The sequence below is a fragment of the Panicum hallii genome, chromosome 5, assembly GCF_002211085.1.
Source record: "Panicum hallii strain FIL2 chromosome 5, PHallii_v3.1, whole genome shotgun sequence".
Lineage (NCBI taxonomy): Eukaryota > Viridiplantae > Streptophyta > Magnoliopsida > Poales > Poaceae > Panicum > Panicum hallii.
This window is the reverse complement of record NC_038046.1, coordinates 46,244,703-46,266,635: the sequence shown is the minus strand read 5'-3', so window position 1 is coordinate 46,266,635 and position 21,933 is coordinate 46,244,703. Positions and strand designations below refer to the sequence as shown.

General features: G+C 51.3%; 1 protein-coding gene across 1 annotated transcript; it reads left to right on the top strand.

Moving 5' to 3' along the window:
* Nucleotides 1-20,646: 20,646 nt before the first annotated feature.
* On the top strand, nt 20,647-21,138 carry LOC112892670 (predicted GPI-anchored protein 23). The gene has a single exon (XM_025959803.1). The coding sequence runs from the start codon at nt 20,647-20,649 to the stop codon at nt 21,136-21,138; it is 492 nt and encodes a 163-aa protein (XP_025815588.1).
* Nucleotides 21,139-21,933: the final 795 nt, after the last annotated feature.

Here is a 21,933-nt window from a genome sequence, read left to right as displayed (position 1 = left end):
GAGGATACCCCATTACCAGAAGAGCCTGCTGATGATGCAACTGCTGCTGTCAAGAATGCTTACAAGAAAGCATGTGACAACAATCTTGAAGTGAATTGCCTTATGCTCGATTGCATGGAACCCGAGCTGTAGATGCAGTTTGAGACAAACCATGAGGCACACGATATGATCGTGACGCTTCAGGACATGTTCCAGACACAGGCCAAGACTAAGAGGTTCAATGTGTCCAAGGCCTTTGTTGAGAGCAAGCTAGCAGAGGGCGCAGCAGTGGGGCTGCATGTGATCAAGATGGTTGGTTACACGCAGAGGTTGGAGAAGCTGGGCTTCCCACTCAGCCAAGAGTTGGCCACTGATTTCATTCTTGCGTCTTTACCGCCGAGCTATGGGAACTTCATCTTGAACTACCACATGCACGGGGCTGAAAAGGGCTTGAATGAGCTATGCGGCATGCTCAAGACAGCAGAAAGTGACATCAAGAAGAGCACGGGCGGTGGCCATGTGATAGCGGTCCAAAACAAGCCTAACTTCAAGAAGAAGGGTACTTCTTGGAAGAAGAAGGGCAAGGCTAAGGTTGAGAACCCCGCGCCGAACCCAGATTCTAAGGCTAAAACTAGACCAGCTGCTGACAAGGAGTGCTTTCACTGTCATGAAAAAGATCACTAGAAGAGAAACTGCAAGGTGGACTTGGCTTCTTTGAAGAACCGCGAAAGTAAGAGTACTTCCAAATTAGGTACCCTTACTGTTTATTTTATGGATATTTTGATTGCTGATTCTTTTATCAATTCTTAGGTATATGATATCATATCGATTGCTCAAATTTGCAATTCGATGTAGGGGCTGACAAGAAGTAGAAGCGTGACAAGAGGAGAAGTTGATTTCCGCGTGGGCAATAATGCAAGAGTTGCTGCGTTGAGCGTCGGGACGATGGAACTCCACCTCTCGTCAGGTTTTATTATGGAGTTGAATAATTATTATTTTGTTCCTAGTTTGAGTTGAAACATTATATCTCCTTCATGTTTGATGATGGATGGTTATTCGTTTGCGAGTGAAAACAATGGTTGTGTGATCTCTAAGAATGATATGTCTGTAGCTTCTGCGCCTATTAAGAATGGGTTGTTTGTTTTAAATCTTGATGATTCACATATATATAATGTAAGTGCTAAAAGGCTTTGGCCTAATGATTTGAGTCCTACCTATATGTGGCATTGTCGTTTGGGTCATATAAGCGAGAAGCGCATGAAGAAGCTCCATTTCGATGGACTTCTAACTTCGTTTGATTTTGAATCATACGAGACATGCGAAGCTTGTTTGCTAGGCAAGATGACCAAGACACCATTCATAGGTTTTCCCGAGAGAGCATCGGACTTGCTGGAACTCATACATACTGATGTGTGCGGACCAATGAGCACGGCAGCTAGAGGAGGATTCCAATACTTCATAACTTTCGCTGATGATTTGAGTAGATATGGCTATGTCTATTTGATGAAGCATAAGTCTAAAACCTTTGAAAAGTTCAAGGAATTATAGAATGAGGTTGAAAATAAACGTGGCAAAAAAATTAAGGCCTTGCAATCTGATTGAGGAGGCGAGTATTTGAGTCATGAGTTTAGCAATCATCTGAAGAGTTGCGGAATTCTTCCACAACTCACACCGCCTGGAACACCTCAGAGAAACGATGTGTCCGAGCGATGTAATCGAACTTTGTTGGACATGGTTCGGTCGATGATGAGCCAGTCGGACCTACCGTTATCATTTTGAGGTTACGCTCTAGAAACAACAGCTTTCACACTAAACTGGGTACCGTCTGAATCCGTAGCTAAGACACCATATGAGATATGGACTGGGAAGACTTGATGAGGACATCCCTCCCAACGATACACCCATGCCTACTACGCAGCAAGGACCAATGACAAGAGCTCGTGCACGAGAGCTAAATTATTAGGTAAACTCATTCCTCACTGTCCATAAACCATCATCCATGAATGGGGTACTACTCAATTATTGTGATGCTTTTCTTATTCTTAGGAATTTGGGACATAAACCAGATTGGAGGGAGAGCAAACATGACAAGAAAGCAAGTGTGGATGATCAGATCGGACCATACCAGTTCGGACCTCCAGGAAGGGGCAACTTCGGAAGGCCATAACTCTTAGCTCCGAATATTGTTTGAAGCCCATGAGTACTTGTTGGAAAGCTCCTGAAGTCTACTTTCAGATGGATTCAACCTCAAGACGAAATTCCAAAGGAGTTAAGAAGAATCACCAAAATGATGTTCAGTCTTTCAGTCTTGGGCTGAGGCCTTGGTATCTAGTTCAGCCCACTAGGGGCCCATTCTAAGTTAGGGTTTACACCCCCCACGCCTCTTGGCTGCCCCCCACCTATATAAACCACCACCAGCCACCATTTGAGACTTGGGTTTTGTTTGATTGTAAGTTTAGCTGTTGCTACTTTCTTGTAAACGTGTGTCTCGATTAGACCACCTGATTTGCTCGATTCAGAACCCCAACTTCGTGTGCATCAGATTTATCGTTTGGGCAAGGTCTGTGTGCTATTTGCTTGTCCACTTGTTCTTGTTTGTTCTTTGATTTGCTTGCAGGTTCAAGGTTGTTCTTGGCACAGCAAGAATAACACAAATTGGAGGCGGTGCAACTGTCGCTAAGGCGCAGCGCAGCCCTTGTGGTGTTGTAGTCGGGCAGCACAACGTCGATCCTCCTCAAATCGAGTTATACCCCACTCTCATCAAAAGATCGGGAGCAAACCCCAGCGGGTTCCATCATGTGGTATCAGAGCAAGGTTTTTTCGGTGAGAGATTCTACAAATCCCTTTACCTACAGTCCAGAAAACTATACAAAAATAGGCTAGATCTGAAAATCCCAAAAACAAGTTTGAGCTTTTGCTGTTCTGCTTAGTTCTTTGCTTGTTGAGTTTTCAGTTGCATTGTTTGGGCTAGTTGCTGGTTCTTAGTGGTTCAATCTTTAGAGTTTTGAGTTCTGGTCACGTTTTAGTCACCACGAAATCCACCAAATCTATTCATATTTCCGCTGTCACTTCTGCCACCACGAATCCATCTTCCCAGATCTGAGCACTGGTAGAAAATAGTCCTATATCTTGTGTTATATGTCTGATTCAAATGTTTAAATACAATCTGGAAAGCTTATCTCGTGTTCTTTCCAACGGATCTAAATTTGCCCCCTAGCTTCTTCTGAGCGCGTCGCAATAGCACTTGAGATTCACGACCTGCTGTCTGAAAGTTGAGATGTTGGAACTGATTTCAAAGGAGTTGTGTGCAGCAATCCCTTTGTTTGGGTTGTTGGGTTTTCAAAAGAGTTTTAGCCCCTGAAAAAGAAAGAGCAAAAAAAAGAAAGAGAAGAGAAGAGAGAAAAAAAGTGAAGGGAATAGAGATGTTGTTTACTTGCATTCCTTGCTGTCTTGGTGTGTGACAACATTTGTGTTCAGGCTCACGTCTCTAGCTTGATTTGGCACTAGGACCAGCATAGGACCATCAATGAATGTCTATTCAACTTGCTTTGACTAATGTGGTTCTAGCTGTACCTTGATTTGTTTTGTTTGCAGCCACCTATAGCTCTACAAATTATCTACTACATCACAGGGTTGTGCTTGTGTAACCATTTATGTTGTTCTTGCTGGTGCCGACACCTCCTACCTTGCTTGGTAAGAACATGTAAGAACTTGAATGGACAAGTGTGAGTGAACATATAGTGTGTCACCACCTATTTCCTTTAGTTGGTAGGCAACTTCTTGTGACTTTGTTTGCTGCAAGCTAACCCTAGCAGGTGTAGGGAGTGAGGATGAGGATGGTGGAGGTCTGCTTACACCTCGCACCAAAGGCATCGTACAACATTTTCAAAAGCAAGTGAGGGAGTACACCTTTGGAATTGATAATAATTTGCAGGTGATAAATGAGAAGATTGGGCAAATGGAGGCCGCACAGATTTCCAACAACACCAAGCTTGCAGGTTTGGAGACAATGGTTGCTCGCGTGGACAAGAGTCTCGCTGCTCTTCTAAGACGCTTTGATGAGCTCCACGCGAAGATGAATGATCAGCATAGAGGACGTGGCCAAGGGGATGAGGACGGCGCAGAAAATTCAGGTGCTGATTATGCTGCTGACACCGAAGTTGAGGATCAAGTCCAGCGACATCTACGTTGTAACCGTCGAGGTATGGGTGGACAACGTCCACATGAGGTACATAATAATGACATTGCTTTTAGTAAGATAAAATTTAAGATACCGTCTTTTGACGGTAAATATGATCCGGATGCTTATCTTACTTGGGAAATGACTGTTGAACAAAAGTTTACTTGTCATGATTTTCCTGAAAATGCATGTGTTAGGGCTGCAACTAGTGAATTCACTGATTTTGCTTCTATTTGGTGGATAGAACATGGCAAGAAAAATCCTAATAACATGCCACAAACTTGGGATGCTTTGAAACGGATCATGAGGGCTAGATTTGTTCCATCTTACTATGCACGTGATCTTTTAAACCAGCTGCAGCAGTTAAAATAAGGTACTAAAAGTGTAGAAGAATACTATCAAGAGCTGCAAATGGGCATGCTACGCTGCAATTTAGAGGAGGATGTGGAACCTGCTATGGCTAGATCTTTGGGCGGGTTAAACCGGGAAATTCAGGACATCCTTGCTTATAAAGAGTATACTAACATAACCTGTTTGTTCCATCTTGCTTGCAAAGTTGAAAGGGAAGTGCAGGGACGACGTGCAAGTACCAGGACTAACATTTCTGCAGGGAGGAATTTTTCCACGCAGCCCCGCTCAAGCATTCCACCAACTGGATGTGCTGCTGCACCTTATTCATCGTCAGCTCGAACAGCAGCCCCACCTTCTAGTGACAAGCCTCGTGACAACCCTGCAAATTCAGCAGCAAAGACAACGCAAAAACCTGCTGCAACCACTTCATCGGTGGCATCCACAGGTAGAACAAGAGATGTTCAATGCCACCGCTGCAAGGGATTTGGACATGTCATGCGTGACTGCCCAAGCAAGCGTATTTTGGTGGTCAAAAATGATGTTGAGTACTCATCTACTAGTGAACTTGATGAAGATATACTTGCATTGCTTGCGGCTGACCATGCAGGAAGTGAGGGCTGCTCAGAAGAATATATTAATGCAGCTGAAGCCGACCGCTATGAGAGCCTAATTGTGCAGCGTGTGCTGAGCGCACAAATGGAGAAAGCGAAGCAAAATCAGCGGCACACATTGTTCGAAACAAAGTGTGTCATCAAAGAGCGTTCGTGTCGAGTGATCACTGATGGAGGTAGCTGCAACAACTTGGCCAGCAACGACATGGTGGAGAAGCTTGCGCTTACCACCCAACCACACCCGCATCCATATTGCATTCAATGGCTGAATAACACCGGTAAGGCAAAGGTAACAAAACTTGTGCGAATTAATCTTGCCATCGGATCCTATAAAGATGTTGTTGAATGTGATGTTGTGCCAATGCAAGCATGTAGTATTCTGCTAGGAAGGCCATGGCAATTTGATAAAGATTCTATGCATCATGGTAGATCAAATCAGTATTCCTTCCAATACCATGATAAAAGGATTGTGTTGCATCCAATGTCTCCTGAAGCAATTTTAAAAGATGAACTTACTAGAGCTAGTAAAATGAAGAATCAGGAACAGGCTAAAAGTGAAAATCAGATTGTGGCAAATAAACTTGAGAAGCACAAAAAGAGAAGTGCCAAATCTGTTCATGATAACATAAATGAGATCAAGCTGAAAGGGGCATGTTTCATTGCTACTAAATCTGATTTGGATGAGATTGATGTTACCACTGCTGTTTGCTATGCCTTGATTTGCAAACAAATCTTATTTTCACTTCAGGACATACCTCTTTCCTTGCCCCCTGTTGTCACTAACCTTTTGCAGGAGTATGCGGATGTTTTTCCAAAGGAGGTGCCACCGGGGCTGCCACCAATTCGTGGGATTGAGCACCAGATTGACCTTATTCCCGAGGCCTCCTTGCCCAATCGTGCACCATACAGGACCAACCCTGAAGAAACTAAAGAAATTCAGCGCCAAGTGCAAGAATTGCTCGACAAAGGTTACGTGCGTGAGTCTCTGAGCCCATGCGCTATTCCTGTCCTTTTGGTTCCTAAGAAAGATGGATCTTGGCGCATGTGTGTAGATTGCCGAGCGATTAATAATATAACAATTAGATATCATCATCCTATCCCTAGGCTAGATGATATGCTTGATGAATTGAGTGGCTCAATTGTGTTCTCGAAAATTGATTTGCGTAGTGGTTACCACCAGATTCGCATGAAGTTAGGAGATGAATGGAAAACAGCGTTTAAAACTAAATTCAGTCTATATGAGTGGTTAGTCATGCCTTTTGGTCTCACTAATGCACCTAGCACTTTCATGAGATTAATGAATGAAGTTTTACGTGCTTTCATTGGCAGATTTGTTGTGGTACATTTTGATGACATTCTGATCTATAGCAAATCACTAGAAGACCATCTTGATCATTTGCGTGCTGTTTTGGATGCTCTCCGTGATGCACGTTTCTTTAGTAACCTTAAGAAGTGCACCTTTTGCACAGATCGAGTCTCTTTTCTTGGCTATGTTGTGACACTGCAGGGAATTCAAGTCGATCAAGCCAAGGTGAAGCCATTCACAGCTGGCCAGTTCCCACAACGGTCACACAAGTGCGAAGCTTTCTAGGACTTGCTGGATTTTATCGTCGCTTTGTGAAGGACTTTAGCACCATTGCAGCCCCGTTGCATGAACTCACTAAGAAGGGTACAACCTTCACTTGGGCTGCAGCTCAACAGGATGCTTTCAGCGTTTTCAAAAATAAGTTAACTCATGCACCCTTTCTCCAACTTCCAGATTTCAATAAAACATTTGAACTTGAATGTGATGCTAGTGGAATTGGGTTGGGTGGCGTGCTGCTGCAAGATGGTAAGCCTGTAGCATATTTCAGTGAGAAATTGAGTGGACCTAGCTTGAACTATTCTACTTACGATAAGGAATTGCTTGCTTTAGTTTGAACTTTGAAAACTTGGCAGCACTATTTGTGGCCCAAAGAGTTTGTTATACATTCTGATCATGAGTCCTTAAAACACATTCGAAGTCAAGCAAAATTGAATCGTAGGCATGCTAAATGGGTTGAATTCATTGAATCTTTCCCTTATGTCATTAAACACAAGAAAGGGAAGGAGAATGTCATTGCTGATGCTTTGTCTAGGCGTTACACTATGCTGTCCCAACTTGATTGCAAAATTTTCGGCTTGGAAACGATTAAAGCACAATATGCTCATGATGATGATTTTAAGGATGTGTTGCTGAACTGTAAGGAGGGGAAAACTTGGAACAAATTTATCCTAACTGATGGGTTTGTTTCTAGAGCTAACAAGCTATGCATTCCAGCTAGCTCCGTGCATTTGTTATTACTGCAGGAAGCACATGGAGGAGGGCTAATGGGACACTTTGGTGTGAAGAAGACAGAAGACATCCTTGCTGATCATTTCTTTTGGCCCAAGATGCGGAGGGACGTGGAGAGATTTGTTGCTCACTACACAACATGCCAAAAAGCTAAGTCACGCCTTAATCCTCGTGGTTTGCACATGCCTCTACCTGTTCCTAATGCACCATGGGAGGATATTTCAATGGACTTTGTTTTAGGACTGCCTAGGACAAAGAAGGGGAGGGATAGTGTTTTTGTGGTTGTGGATAGATTTTTTAAGATGGCACATTTCATACCATGTCATAAGACCGATAATGCTACTCATGTTGCTGATTTGTTCTTTTGTGAAATTGTTCGTTTGCATGGTGTGCCAAACACAATTGTTTCAGATCGTGATGCAAAATTTCTTAGTCATTTTTGAAGAACTTTGTGGGCTAAATTAGGTACTAAGCTGCTATTTTCCACTACATGTCATTCCTAAACTGATGGACAAACTGAGGTTGAGAATAGAACTTTATCTACCATGCTTAGGGCTATTTTGAAAAAGAACATAAAAATGTGGGAAGAATGTTTGCCTCATGTTGAGTTTGCTTACAACCGTTCACAACATTCTACTACTAAAAAGAGCCCTTTTGAGATTGTTTATGGTTTTGTGCCTCGAGCCCCTATTGATTTGCTGCCTCTACCAACTTCTGAGAGATTGAATTTTGATGCTAAACAATGTGTTGAGTTGATGTTGAAAATGCATGAGACCACAAAGGAGAATATAGAAACCATGAATGCTAAATGTAAACTTGCTGGTAGCAGAGCAAAGAAGCATGTCACTTTTGAACCAGGTGATTTGGTTTGGCTGCACTTGAGAAAGGATCGGTTTCCTGATTTGAGGAAGTCAAAGTTGCTTCCGAAAGCTGATGGCCCTTTTAAAGTTGTAGCTAAGATCAATGATAATGCATACAAACTTGAGTTGCCTGCAGATTTTGGGGTTAGCCCCACATTTAACATTGCAGATTTGAAATCATATTTGGGTGAGGAAGATGAACTTGAGTCGAGGACGACTCAAATGCAAGAAGGGGAGGATGATGAGGACATCCCTCCCAACGATACACCCATGCCTACTACGCAGCAAGGACCAATGACAAGAGCTTGTGCACGAGAGCTAAATTATCAGGTAAACTTGTTCCTCGCTGTCCATAAACCATCATCCATGAATGAGGTACTACTAAATTCTTGTGATGCCTTTCTTATTCTTAGGAACTTGGGACATGAACCAGATTGGAGGGAGAGCAAACACGACAAGAAAGCCAGTGTGGATAATCAGATCGGACCATACCAGTTCGGACCTCCAGGAAGGGGCAACTTCGGAAGGCCATAACTCTTAGCTCTGAATATTGTTTGAAGCCCATGAGTACTTGTTGGAAAGCTCCTGAAGTCTACTTTCAAATGGATCCAACCTCAAGATGAAATTCCAAAGGAGTTAAGCAAAATTGCTAAAATGACATTCAGTCTTCCAGTCTTGGGCTGAGGCCCTTGTATCTAGTTCAGCCCACTAGGGGCCCATTCTAAGTTAGGGTTTACACACCCCACGCCTCTTGGCTGCCCCCCCCCCACCTATATAAACCACCAGCAGCCATCATTTGAGACTTGAGTTTTGTTTGGTTGTAAGTTTAGCTGTTGCTACTTCCTTGTAAACGCGTGTGTCGATTAGACCACCCGATTTGCTCAATTCAGAACCCCAATTTTGTGTGTATCAGATTTATCCTTTGGGCAAGGTCTGTGTGCTGTTTGCTTGTCCACTTGTTCTTGTTTGTTCTTCGATTTGCTTGCAGGTTCAAGGTTGTTCTTGGCACAGCAAGAACAACACAAATTGGAGGCGGTGTAACTGTCGCTAAGGCGCAGCGCGACCCTTGTGGTGTTGTAGTCGGGCAGCACAACGTCGATCCTCCTCAAATCGAGTTATCCCCCACTCTCATCGAAAGATCGGGAGCAAATCCCAGCGGGTTCCATCAAGACTCCCAGCTTGTCTTCTCTGAAAATTTGGGGATGTGAAGTTTTTGTCAAGCGACTTCAGTCGGACAAGCTAACTCCCAAATCGGATAAGTGCATATTCGTGGGATATCCAAAGAAAACTTTAGGGTTTACTTCTACAACCAATCAGAGGGCAAAGTGTTTGTTGCTCGGAATGGTGTTTTCTTAGAGAAAGAGTTTCTCAAGAAAGAGAAAAGTGGACAGAAGGTGTATCTTGAAGAGGTTCAAGATGAGCCAATCGAGCAAGATTCAACAAGTGATGCTAATGTAGCAGAACAAATTGAGATACCCGTGGCAAGAGAAGCACCACCACAGCCACGAAGATCGGCAAGGCTTCGTGCAGCGTGTGAGATATTATTGTTGGACAGTGATGAGCCTACGACATATGTAGAAGCGATGATGGACCCAGATTCCAAGAAATGGCAGAGTGCCATGAGATCAGAGATCGATTCGATGGGAGACAATCAAGTTTGGAACTTGGTTGACCCGCCTGATGGTTTTAAAGCCATAGAGTGCAAATGGATCTATAAGAAGAAGAAAGATATGAATGGAAATGTTCACATCTATAAGGCTCGACTTGTCGCAAAAGGGTTTAGACAAGTTTAAGGAGTTGACTACGATGAGACATTCTCTTCCGTAGAGATGCTTAAATCTATTCGGATCATTCTAGTAATAGCCACGTATTTCGATTATGAAATGGCAGATGGATGTCAAAACAACTTTCCTGAATGGAAACCATGATGAGAACGTGTATATGATACAGCCGGAAGGTTTTGTCGATTCGACCAATGCTGGAAAGGTATATGCAAACTTCAAAAATCCATTTATGGGTTGAAGCAAGCATCTCGGAGTTGGAATATTCATTTTGATGAAATAGTCTAAGGGTTTGGTTTTCTGTAGAACGAAGAATAAGCTTGTGTTTACAAGAAGGAAAGTGGGAGCTCTATTGCATTTCTGATCCTGTATGTAGATGACATATTGCTGATATGGAATGATATTCCTATGCTGGAATCCGTAAAGACTTCACTAAAAAATAGTTTTTCTATGAAGGACTTAGGGAAAGCCGCATACATTCTAGGCAAAAGAATCTATAGAGATAGATCAAGAAGGCTTATTGGTTAAGCCAAGATACTTATATTGACAAGATGTTGAAACATTTCAGCATGGAACAATCAAAGAAAGGGTTCTTACCTATGTCACACGGTATACATCTCAGCAAGACTCAGTGTCCTTCGACGACTGAAGAGTTGGATCGCATGAGTAAGGTTCCATACGCTTCGGCAATTGGATCTATCATGTACGCGATGATAAGTACACGCCCAGATGTCTCATATTCTCTAAGTGCTACGAGCAGGTACCAGTCTGATCCAGGTGAGAGCTAGATCGCATGAGCAAGGTTCCATACGCTTCGGCAATTGGATCTATCATGTACGTGATGATAAGTACATGCCCAGATGTCTCATATGCTCTAAGTGCTAGGAGCAGGTACCAGTCTGATCCAGGTGAGAGTCACTGGACAGCGGTGAAAAACATTCTTAAGTACTTCAGAAGGACTAAAGATGTGTTCCTAGTCTATGGAGGTGAGGAGGAGCTCACTGTAACGGTTTACACTAATGCTAGCTTCCAAACCGACAAAGATGATTCAAAGTCGCAATCAGGATTTGTGGTCACATTGAATGGTGGTGCTGTAAGATGGAAAAGTTCCAAGCAGGATACTATGGCTGATACTACAAGGGAAGCCGAGTACATTGCAGCTTCGGAAGCTACAAAGGGAGGTGTTTGGATGACGAAGTTCTTCAGAGCTTGGTGTGTTTCCGAATGTGTCCAGCCCATTGACCTCTATTGTGACAACAATGGGGCAATAGAGTAGACTAAGGAGCCAAGAAATCACCAGAAGAACAAACATGTACTGTGGAAGTTTCACCTCATACGAGAGTTCGTCAGACGGGGTGAGATCAAGATTTGCAAGATACACATGGATTTGAATGTTGCTGATCCTTTAACAAAGCCTCTTCCATAGCCTAAGCATAAAGTGCACAAGAGCTATGGGTATTAGATATCTTCTAGATTAGACTCTAGTGCAAGTGGGAGACTGTTAGAAATATGCCGTAGAGGTAATCATAGATATGATCATATTTCGTCGTATCCAAGATATATTTTGTGTTCATTGAATATCCATGAAAGGCAACTTGTATTGATTGGTAATTATGTGAATTGTTTGTGAGACTCTTTACTTGTCTGGTTATTCTAAAGTTGTTCCTAATCGGAGTTCATATATGGACACTATCGGTACATACAGACAGGGGTACCTCCTGCTAGGGTGTCCAGGCCCTTGGCGTCTCATAATCCATAATCTCCCCCTCGCCTTCTGGGTGACGAGGCACATTACCCGGGCCTGACAGCTGGTCCACGGTCTCCGGACCCTCCCAGAGCTCTAGGAGGTCCGGGGCCTCTGCGAAACCCAGGAGGGCAGGAGGGCTCACGGGTTGCCCCCGCGGACCCGGACTCCCCAGGGGGTCCGGGGCCGCTACGTGTGATGGCCGGACCATCACGGGCCAGACTGCTACAACCGGCCTCGGAGGGCCCGGACCCCCTTCCCCCCGAGGAAGGGGACCGGTGCCGCCACGTGCCGTCTTATAGAGGGAGCGGGGCTGGCCCTGCCACGTGCCTGCGGCTGGAGGCCCCTTGCGGGTCACCTCTCCACCTACCAGCATTTAATGCGGTAGCTGGGCCGGGCGCGCCCAAGTAAAAAAGAGCGGCCTGCCACTGACACACGGGGCAGGTAAGCTGACACCACGATAAGCCCGCCTGATCTGAAGGCGGCGCGTCGTATCACTGTGCACAGTGCGCGGACTGTGTACAGTCCCGTCACGGCGCTGCGCGCGTGATGATAGTCTGTAATAGGCAAAGCCAAGGCGTGCGCTGTAACAGTCCACGCGCAACGGGTCAGCGCTGCTTCACCGCCTGACGGGAGGTCCCATCCTAACAGTGACAGCACGGCTTCACTGTTATGCAGCGCTGACGCCGGACACTGTACAAGATAAGGCTGTACACGGCCATATCCTGGCTAAAGATACGCACAAGCCTTTATAACTGTTATCTCCCATAGAACAGCTCCTGTTGGCCGGGCCCACCTGTCGGGGTCCCGCTCAGTGTAAGCGCTCCCCTTGGACTATAAAAGGGAAAGTGCACTCGTTAGATGGAGGTTCGAACATCCAAGGCTCAGACACACAAGCTTATGCTGCTTTCCATTCAGGCTCACGCAGCCAATACAACTCCCAAGTGGACGTAGGGTGTTACGCTCCGGCGGCCCGAACCATTCTAAATCTTCGTGTCCCTCCTGTGTTCATCTGTCCACCGATCGAGCGCTCCTAAGTCTCCTCCAAAGCCATCCTTAACTAGGGTTAGGCGGGTGCTTTCCGCCACCTGGCTGGAGAATTCCTCCGACATTTGGCGCGCCAGGTAGAGGGGTTTAGGTTTGGATAGCACTCGGTCGACCTCCTCGACTCCTGTGATGGCACAGGAGAACGGTCATCACGACCTCATGGTTGGAGAAGAAGTGGCGTCCACGACGCCACAAGCTTCGTGCCGTCCCCCCTCTCGGGCGGCCCTGCGCGCTACTCCACAGCGGGCAGTAGAGTGGGCCTCTGTGGCCTAATCGGTGCCTTCACCGAGTGGGCCCCTCATGGCAGCCAGGGAGTTGCTCCGCAACCCCCCTGGTGAGGCGGCGTCGCCAGACGCGCATAGACAATGGCGTGACGACGTCGATCGCCTCCTTAACCTGGCGCAGACTTCCCCAGGCCCAGCGGGGGGGTCTGTATCCAGGAAGCGCCGTCGCCAGGGCGGCGCATCCGGTTCTGTGCACTCACCATCCGTGAGGAGTGCACGGACCGAGAACCTCCGGGCGGAGCTCAACCGCAGGCATGCCGGAGAGGATGCCAGGATCTCCATCGAGCGAGCACGAAACCGACGGCTCAACATTGAGGGTCGGGACCTTGCGCCCGAGCTCGATGCGGCTGCGGCCGGGCCGCAGGGACTCCCCCAGGCACCGGTGTCGGGCACGGGCTGCGCGGCGCTCGCAGACCACCTCCGCGCGGTCGCCTGGCCGTCCAAGTTTCGGCCTCACCTGCCAGAAAAATATGACGGGTCCACCAACCCGTTAGAGTTCCTGCAGGTCTATATCACCGCCATCACGGCGGCTGAGGTAACGAAGCCGTCATGGCAAGTTACTTTCATGTAGCCTTGACCGGACCAGCCCGGACCTGGCTAATGAATCTTACCCCGGGATCCATCCAGTCCTGGGGTGAGCTCTGCGCAAGTTCACGACGAACTTCGCCAATGCGTACCAGCAGCATGGCGTGGAGGCCCACCTCCACGCCGTGAGGCAACAACCCGGGGAAACCCTCCGGGCCTTCATCTCCCGCTTCACCAAGGTACGTGGAACTATCCCACGTATCTCCGATGCATCTATCATCACGGCCTTCCGACAGGGGGTCCGAGACGAGAAGATGCTAGAGAAGTTGGCGACCCACCAAGTGGAAGCCTTCACCACCCTGTTCGCTCTGGCGGACAAGTGCGCTCGGGCTGCAGAAGGCCGTGCATGGCACTCTGCAACCCATGCAGGACCTGCTCAAACAAGTGGGCCCAGTGTCGCTGCCCCTGGCAGCGGCAAGAAGAAGAACAGGAAGAACCGTGGCTTCGACAAGTCACGGATTGGGGGTCCGGCCATTGCAGCTGCGACGACCGGGGGCCAGAACTCCCATGGCAAGCGCCCACGACAGCAGCGCACCGACCCCGGGTCGTGTCCTGCCCATCCTGGGGCTCGCCACAGCGCCACTGAGTGCCGCGAGATCCAAAAGCTCGCGGAGCGCCTCAGTAAGAGGCGTGACCAAGCCTCCAAGGAAGGCTCCTCCCCTCCGCGGCGGTCCGGCAAGGAGAAAGCCTCTGATGCCGACGCGGCTGCGACTGAGAGGGAGCTGGGGTATCAAACCCCCAATAAAGACCTCAAGGGACTTTTCCAGCAGTCTGATTCCGAGTCCGGCGGGGACGAGCGCTGCAAGAAGCTGTACGTTATGTACGGCGGCAGTTCGGAGCTCGTATCCCGGCGGGACGTCAAGGCCCTTCGCCGGGAGGTCCTCTCGGTGAAGCCAGGGGTGCCGAGAGCGGCGCCCCATCAGCGGTGGAAGGGCACCACCATCTCCTTCGGGCCATCTGACTGCCCAGAGAATATGGCGGGCGCTGGAGTGCTGCCGCTCATCACGGCACCCACTATCGCCAATGTCCGCCTTCACCATGTGCTGATTGACGGAGGCGCCGGCCTCAGCGTCATCAGCTATGCAGCGTTCAAGCACCTGCAGATCCCGGAGTCCAAGCTGGCTCCATCACGCCCATTCTCAGGAGTGGGCCCGGATCCCGTGTACCCGGTGGGGACCATCACCCTACCGGTTACATTCGGGACGGAGGATAATTTCCGTACCGAGAACGTGCAGTTCGAGGTTGCGGAAGTTAACCTCCCCTTCAACGCCATCATCGGTAGACCGGCCCTGTACCGGTTCATGGCTGTCGCCCACTACGGGTACCTGGTCCTGAAGATGCCTTCTCCGACAGGCGTCCTCACTGTCCAGAGTGACCGTGCCGCAGCTGTTGTGGCAGTTGAAAAGCTCCATGCGCTGGCAACAGGACTTGCCCCTGCAGCTGGCGCCCAGGGGTCCGACCCCTCGACCTCACGTGCCAAGGCTCTGGCCAAGGCACCGAGGGTCTGTCCGTCCGACACAGGCGATGTTCCCATGAAGACCGTCCAGGTCGGAGCGGAGACCTCCCAGACCTCCCGCATCGGTGGCAACCTGGGAGAGAAATAGGAAAGCGCGCTCATCGCCTTCCTCCGGGCAAATGTTGATGTGTTCGCCTGGGAACCGTCACAAATGCCCGGGATCCCCAGGGAGGTGATTGAGCATCATCTGAAGATCCGCCCGGACGCCAGGCCGGTCCGGCAGAAGCCACGCAAGCAGTCCATTGAGCGGCAAAACTTCATTCGTGAAGAGGTCCGCAAGCTGCTACAGGCTGGCTTCATCGAGGAGGTCTACCATCCTGTATGGTTGGCCAACCCAGTTGTGGTCCCAAAGGCCAACGGGAAGCTTCGGATGTGCATCGACTACACCAATCTTAATAAGGCATGTCCAAAAGACCCTTATCCACTCCCGCGTATAGATCAGATTGTAGACTCCACCTCCGGGTGTGATTTGCTGTTCTTCATAGATGCCTATTCTGGTTTTCATCAAATCAAAATGGCTAGAGATGATAGGAAGCATACAACTTTTGTAACAGTGGATGGTCTTTATTGTTATATAGTGATGCCTTATGGATTGCTCAATGCTCTACCCACCTTTGCTCGTGCAATAAATATCACTCTAGGTGATTTGGTTAGAGATATAGTAGAGGTGTATGTCGATGACGTCGTTGTCAAGACTAGAGAGTCGTATTCCCTATTGGAAAATTTAGCTCGAGTTTTTGACAAGTGACGAGCGACCTCCACCAAGCTTCCCCGAGAAGTGCGTCTTCGGCGCATCGGCGGGGAAGCTCCTTGGTTTCCTGGTCTCCCACCGGGGAATCGAAGCCAACCCGGATAAGGTCCGGGCAATCGAGGCAATGAGACCCCCTGCACGCCTCAAGGATGTATAGAGGCTAACGGGGTCCCTGGCAGCTCTCAGCCGCTTCATTTCAAGGCTGGCGGAGAGGGCGCTTCCCTTCTTCAAGTTGATGAGGGGGTCCGGCCCATTCGCATGGACCGAAGAGGCAGAACGTGCTTTCCAAGAGATGAAGTAGTACCTTACCTCCTTGCCGGTCCTGGTCGCACCGGACCCAGGTGAGACACTGTTTCTTTATCTTGCAGCAACGACCGAAGTGATCAGCATGGTGCTGGTCACCGAGAGGTCCGAGCCTCTCTCGCAGGGGGCTCCCGCTGACCCCCCTGCTGGAGAGGGAGGTCCAGCCTCCACCACTCCAGTTACCGGCCCTACTTCGGAGGATCTGGCTGGGTCCCGACCCGGTGAAACGCTAAGCAGCCTGGGGGCCGACGGGTACCCAGCTGGAGCCGAAGGATCTAGTCCACCTGGCAGAGCCAGGACCGTCCAGAAGCCGGTCTACTACGTCAGTGAGGTCCTTCATGAGGCAAAGGCTAGGTATCCTGAGACGCATAAGCTCCTTTATGCTATACTTGTTGCGTCCAGGAAGCTCCGCCACTACTTTCAGGCCCACAAGATTGTGGTGGTGACCGCCTACCCATTGAGGGCCATCCTCCACAACTCCAACGCCACAGGCAACATCGCCAAGTGGGCAGCAGAGCTCGCTGGGTTCCAGCTTGACTTCCAACCGCGTCACGCCATCAAGAGCCAGATCCTTGCTGACTTCATCGCAGAATGGACGCCTGCGCCAAGCGCCTCCGGGGGTCCGGACCAAGGGATGGACCCCCCATGTCCGGAGGTCAAGGCTCCGGTCTTTACCGGACCTCATTGGACCCTCTTCTTTGACGGGTCCGCCCGCGGCAAGAGGGCCGGGGCTAGCGTGGTCCTCATCGACCCACGTGGTGAGCAGTTAAAGTACATGGTGCACCTCGATTTTGAGGCCACCAACAACATGGCGGAGTATGAGGCCTTAATCTTTGGGCTCACAGCGGCTCTGTCCCTGGGGGTTCGGGAGCTTCTAGTCAAGGGGGACTCCCAGCTCATCATCAGGCAAGTCCGGGGGGAGTGTTGCTGCAACAACCCCCAGCTCGCAGCCTACCTCATTCGTGTGAAGAGGCTGGAGAAGGACTTCGATGTGCTGGAATTGCAACATGTTCCACGCGAAGGCAACACAGCAGCTGATGCACTCTCGGCGAGCGCATCGACCCAGGCACCCGTGCCTGAGGGCGTCTTCCAGAGACATCTGCTGAAGCCTTCCGCCCAGCCTGCCGACCTGGGCGATGGGGGTCGGACTAGCACCTCGAAGCTAGCGGTCCCGGCGGCGCTCCATCCGTGGTGCCCGCCAAGGGTCGTGTGCTCCCTTGAGGGACCCGAGGACCTCAGGGAGCAACGCCCAGTTTCTCAGGAAGGTCCCGATGCATGGATCTCTAAGGTCCGAGACTACCTGAAAGATAATTACCTTCCTGAAGATCAAGCATCTGCTGAGCGCATTGTCCGGATGGCTAAACGATACACAGTGGTAGAAGGGGATCTCTACCGCCGTGGCGCCAACGGCGTCCTCATGTGGTGCATCACCCAGGAAGAGGGCCGCAACTTGCTTGCAGAGATCCATGGAGGCGAGTGCGGAAGTCATTCTTCATCCCGCACGCTGGTTGGTAAAGCTTTCCGGCATGGCTTTTACTGGCCGACAGCACTCCAGGATGCAGCTGAGTTGGTAAGGACCTGTAAAGCGTGCTAGTTCCACGCAAAGCAGATACACACTCCAGCTCAGGCGCTGCAGATGATTCCTCCCTCTTGGCCCTTTGCGGTATGGGGGTTGGATATCTTGGAACCTTTCCCTAGGGCCGTCGGCGGATACCGGTATCTCTATGTCGCCATTGACAAGTTCACCAAATGGCCGGAGGCAACCCCTGTGGTCAACATCACCAAGGCGTCGGCAACTGCTTTCCTCAGGTCAATTGTATGCTGGTTCGGGGTCCCAAATCGGGTCATTACTGACAATGGGACTCAGTTCACGAGCCAATACTTCCAGGAGTACTGTGAAGATATGGGCATTCAGCTCTGTTTCGCCTCAGTGGCGCACCCCAGGAGCAATGGCCAAGTTGAGCGGGCCAACGCTGAGATCCTCAAAGGACTCAAGATCCGGACCTACTGTGATCTTGAGAAGCACGGCGCAAGGTGGATTGAAGAGCTTCCGAGTGTGTTATGGGGGAACCGGACCACACCCAGCCGCGCAACAGGGGAAACCCCTTTCTTCCTGGTTTACGGGGCCGAAGCGTGCCTTCCCCCGGAGATCACCATGGGCTCTCTTCGAGTCCAGGCTTTTGATGAGGATTTGCAGGAACAACAGTGTCGCCAAGACGTGGACCTCGTCGACGAGCGCAGATGGCGAGCAGCAGTCCGAAATGCACGGTACAACCAAGTGCTCCGGTGCTACCACCAACGGTTCGTGCGAAGTAGGGAGCTCCGGGTCAGGGACCTAGTCCTAAGGCGAATCCTGAACCGGGAGGGCATGCACAAGCTCTCCCCCAGCTGGGAGAGGCTCTTCAAGGTGACAAAGGTATGCCGACCCGGATCTGTTCGCCTGGCTGCGGAGGATGGAATGCAACTACCCAATCCATGGAACATTGAGCACCTCCGTAAGTTCTATCCCTAGGACCTGGTTGAGAGGAAATTTTTCCTTTGTAATTGGTAGCATTGCCGTGCGGACCAGGGCGGTAGAGGTCCGCCCTCATAAACCCAGCCCCTGGCGTACATCGCACAACTCTTCTGTACCAATTCATTAAGGGAAAATTTGTTCTCAAATGCGTCCTTGAAGTCTATGCGATTCTATATTTTTTCGCTTCTTGTTACGCTAACCCCCCACGTGTTCTTCACGTCTGTGTTGTGCCTAAAGCCTCCCTTGAGTTGCTACGCTATGTCTCTGCCTCGGACCTCTGTTTCGCAGGAGAGAAGGGACCGGACTCCTGGGAACTGGCTTCAGGGGGACATGCTCGCCCTTTGCTGGGGTCCAGGGTTGTCTAGCCGCTTAGCCTGGTTCTGTACCCTAAGCCTACACACTCTGCCCCCCTAGGGTGGGTACCGTCGTACCTTGAACCGTGGACCCGGGGGCCGGGACCCCTTTTAATCCCCGAACGCAGGTCCTAGTGCTCTGGCTTGCTACGCAACTTAGGAGGCCTTCGCTGGCCAGACTGAGGATCCGTGGGGACGTCTACTAAACGTTGATCCTAAGTCATGTGCAGGACCTCGGTTTTATGGCAGCTAGTCCCGACCTATCGCGACTACCTCCCAGGGGGCCACGGGACCTCGGTGTGCCCAACAGCACTTTGCAGATCGACAATCAGGAAAAAAGCTAAGTCTTTCGCGAAAAGTAGACACATCAAATACTTAAACGCATTACTAATAATGTGCACAACATTTTAAAGCTATCTTACAATAACAAAAGTTATGTTACAAAAGAAATAACAAAAAGATACTAGCACTACTCCTCTGGTGGTCCGGAGGCACTCCCACTCTCTGCAGGTTCGGGACGACGCCGGAGGCGGGCCGCGACCATGTCCACCGCCTCCTGGACCCCTTCTCGCGCGGCGGCTGCGGTCGTTCGGAGGGGTCCGACCAAGACAGGAGTCAGCAGGATGGAGGGGTCATGGCTCCGGAAGCTGGTGAGGATGTACTCAGCCATCCCCCGAGCATCTATTCGCCCCTCTATCTCCAGGAGGTCCTGCATCCCGGCCTCCGCATCCTGTAGCCGCCTGGCGGTGGAGTCCAGCAGTTGGAGTGCGGCGCCAAATGGCGAAGGAGCCTCCGGTACCCAGATGGGGTTGGCTCCGAGTGCCTCTAGCAGAGGGTTCACCGTACCGACCCATCTTGTTAACCGGTTGGAGCCGGCGCGCTGCTCTACCAGGAGCCCCTCCATCTTGGCCTCCCTCTCCTGGAGCGCTGCCTCGCGTTCCTGGAGCCTCCGGTTCCCGGCTGCCAGCTCCTCCTCCACGGCCTCTTCCCGCTTCTGGAGCTCCTGAAGCCGGGCCACCTCCTCTGCTTCGCGGGCGGCCAGCCATTCTTCTTTCTTTGCTGCCGCCGCCGCCAAATCTGCGAGGGCGGACTTTTCCGCCTCGACCGCTGCCGACGCCTTCCTGGCCTGAGCCGCCAGCTCCCGGGCGACCCGATCCCTGTCTGCCACCGCCTGCTTCATCTCCTCCACAGCGATCAGCCCCTCGAGGGCCTCTGCTTCCCGCCGCCTGGCCTCTTTCTCCCGTTGGAGCGCCGCCGCCTCCCGGACGCGAGCTTGCTCCAGCTCCTCCTGCAGAAGCTCGCGCCCCTGCGCGAGCTTGGCGCACTCCTCGGCGTAGCGGGCGGAGACGGAGTTGATGCGGTCGCCCAGGCGGACCTCCCAGTCGGAGAGTCGGTGGCGTTCTGCCTCCAGTTTCTCCCACTCTCGGCGCATGCCAGCCTCCAGCTCCTGCTGAGCTTGGTGGCATTTGGCTATGAGCCGGGGAAGAGGGATCTCCGCCGTGCTTGGGAGGAGGCGCCTTCCCAGCACCACCTCCGGTTCCACCTCCTCTGCCGGTGGGGAGGCGCTGCTGGCAACTTTGGCGACCCCTGGTGCCACCCCCTCCGCCTCTTCCGCTACCTCCAGTGCCGCCACCTCTGCTGCCTCCGGCGCTGCAGCCTCCGCCGTGGCAGCGGCCCCCTCAGCCGCTGGCTCGGCTGGTGAGGGCCCGGCCTCGTCGTCTGAAGCTGCGGCCGCTGCCTCCATAGCAGCAGCGGCTTTGGTGGACTCCTCCTGGGGGGCAGCTTCGGGTCGTGGCGGGGTGGAGGCATCCGGCACCGGGCCCATGGGTCCGGTGGCTTCTGGAGCTGCTTCGGGCGGGGGTCCTGCTAGGGACGGCGTCGAGGGTCCCGACGCTGGCTGGGGGCCGGATCCCCCAGTTGGTACGTCTGAAGATTGTGGCCTGCCGTATCACCTGTATGGTTAAGGACCAGAAGCCAAGAAAGGAAATGAAAAACCTTGACAAAACTACTTACGGGAAGTCGCACCACTCCCATCTGCCCCGGGCGGCTGGGGGGACCTTCCTCCCTGCCGAGGACCCCCCGGACTTTTGATGGGTGTCCCCGGCCATCGGAGCTTCTGGTGGCGGCGGTGGGGACTGTGACCTGGCCTCGGGCGGGGGTGGTGGCGTCGCCGGACGCCATTCTGGTGGTGGCGGCGGAGGAGTCTGTTGTTTCGGAGGAGGCCGTCGCGCTCCCACCGGACTCCTCTCCGTCTGCCGGTGTTGTGGCGGAGGTGGTGGAGCTCCACTCTGCTCCTCCACTTCCGCCGTCTTCTGGCGCTTGGGCGCCGGCTCCCCGACCAAGGAGCCGTCGCCTCGCTGGAGCCTCCGGGATTTGCTCCCTTCGGCTTGGCTGCTCTGTGCGGGTGCTGCCCCCTGAGCCTCGTTGCTCCTTTGGGCCGGGCCAGCACCCACATTGTCCTTCTCCCGGTGCGCTGGCGCCGGCACCTTCTCCTTCCCTTTCCCGCTGGGAGCCGGACCTCTGGGTCCCAGCTCCCCGGGACCTTCGCTCGGGCGTTGCTGGCGGTCCGGAGAGGCGCCAGGGATCTGGAGCCCGCGGTTGGGGTCGCCCCCCAGTTGCCGGACCGCCAGGCCGCCCTCGTCCAGGGCCGGCATCGACGCCAGGACCGATGACCGCAGTGCCTGGTCCTCGCACAGGGCCTTCACCCCGCTCGGGAGGACCAGGGACTCGGGAACGAACACCTCGCCGGTCATCGCCCG

Excerpts from the sequence above, each read along its gene's own strand:
- LOC112892670 (XM_025959803.1), top strand. The coding sequence starts at position 20,647 with ATGAGCCGGGGAAGAGGGATCTCCGCCGTGCTTGGGAGGAGGCGCCTT.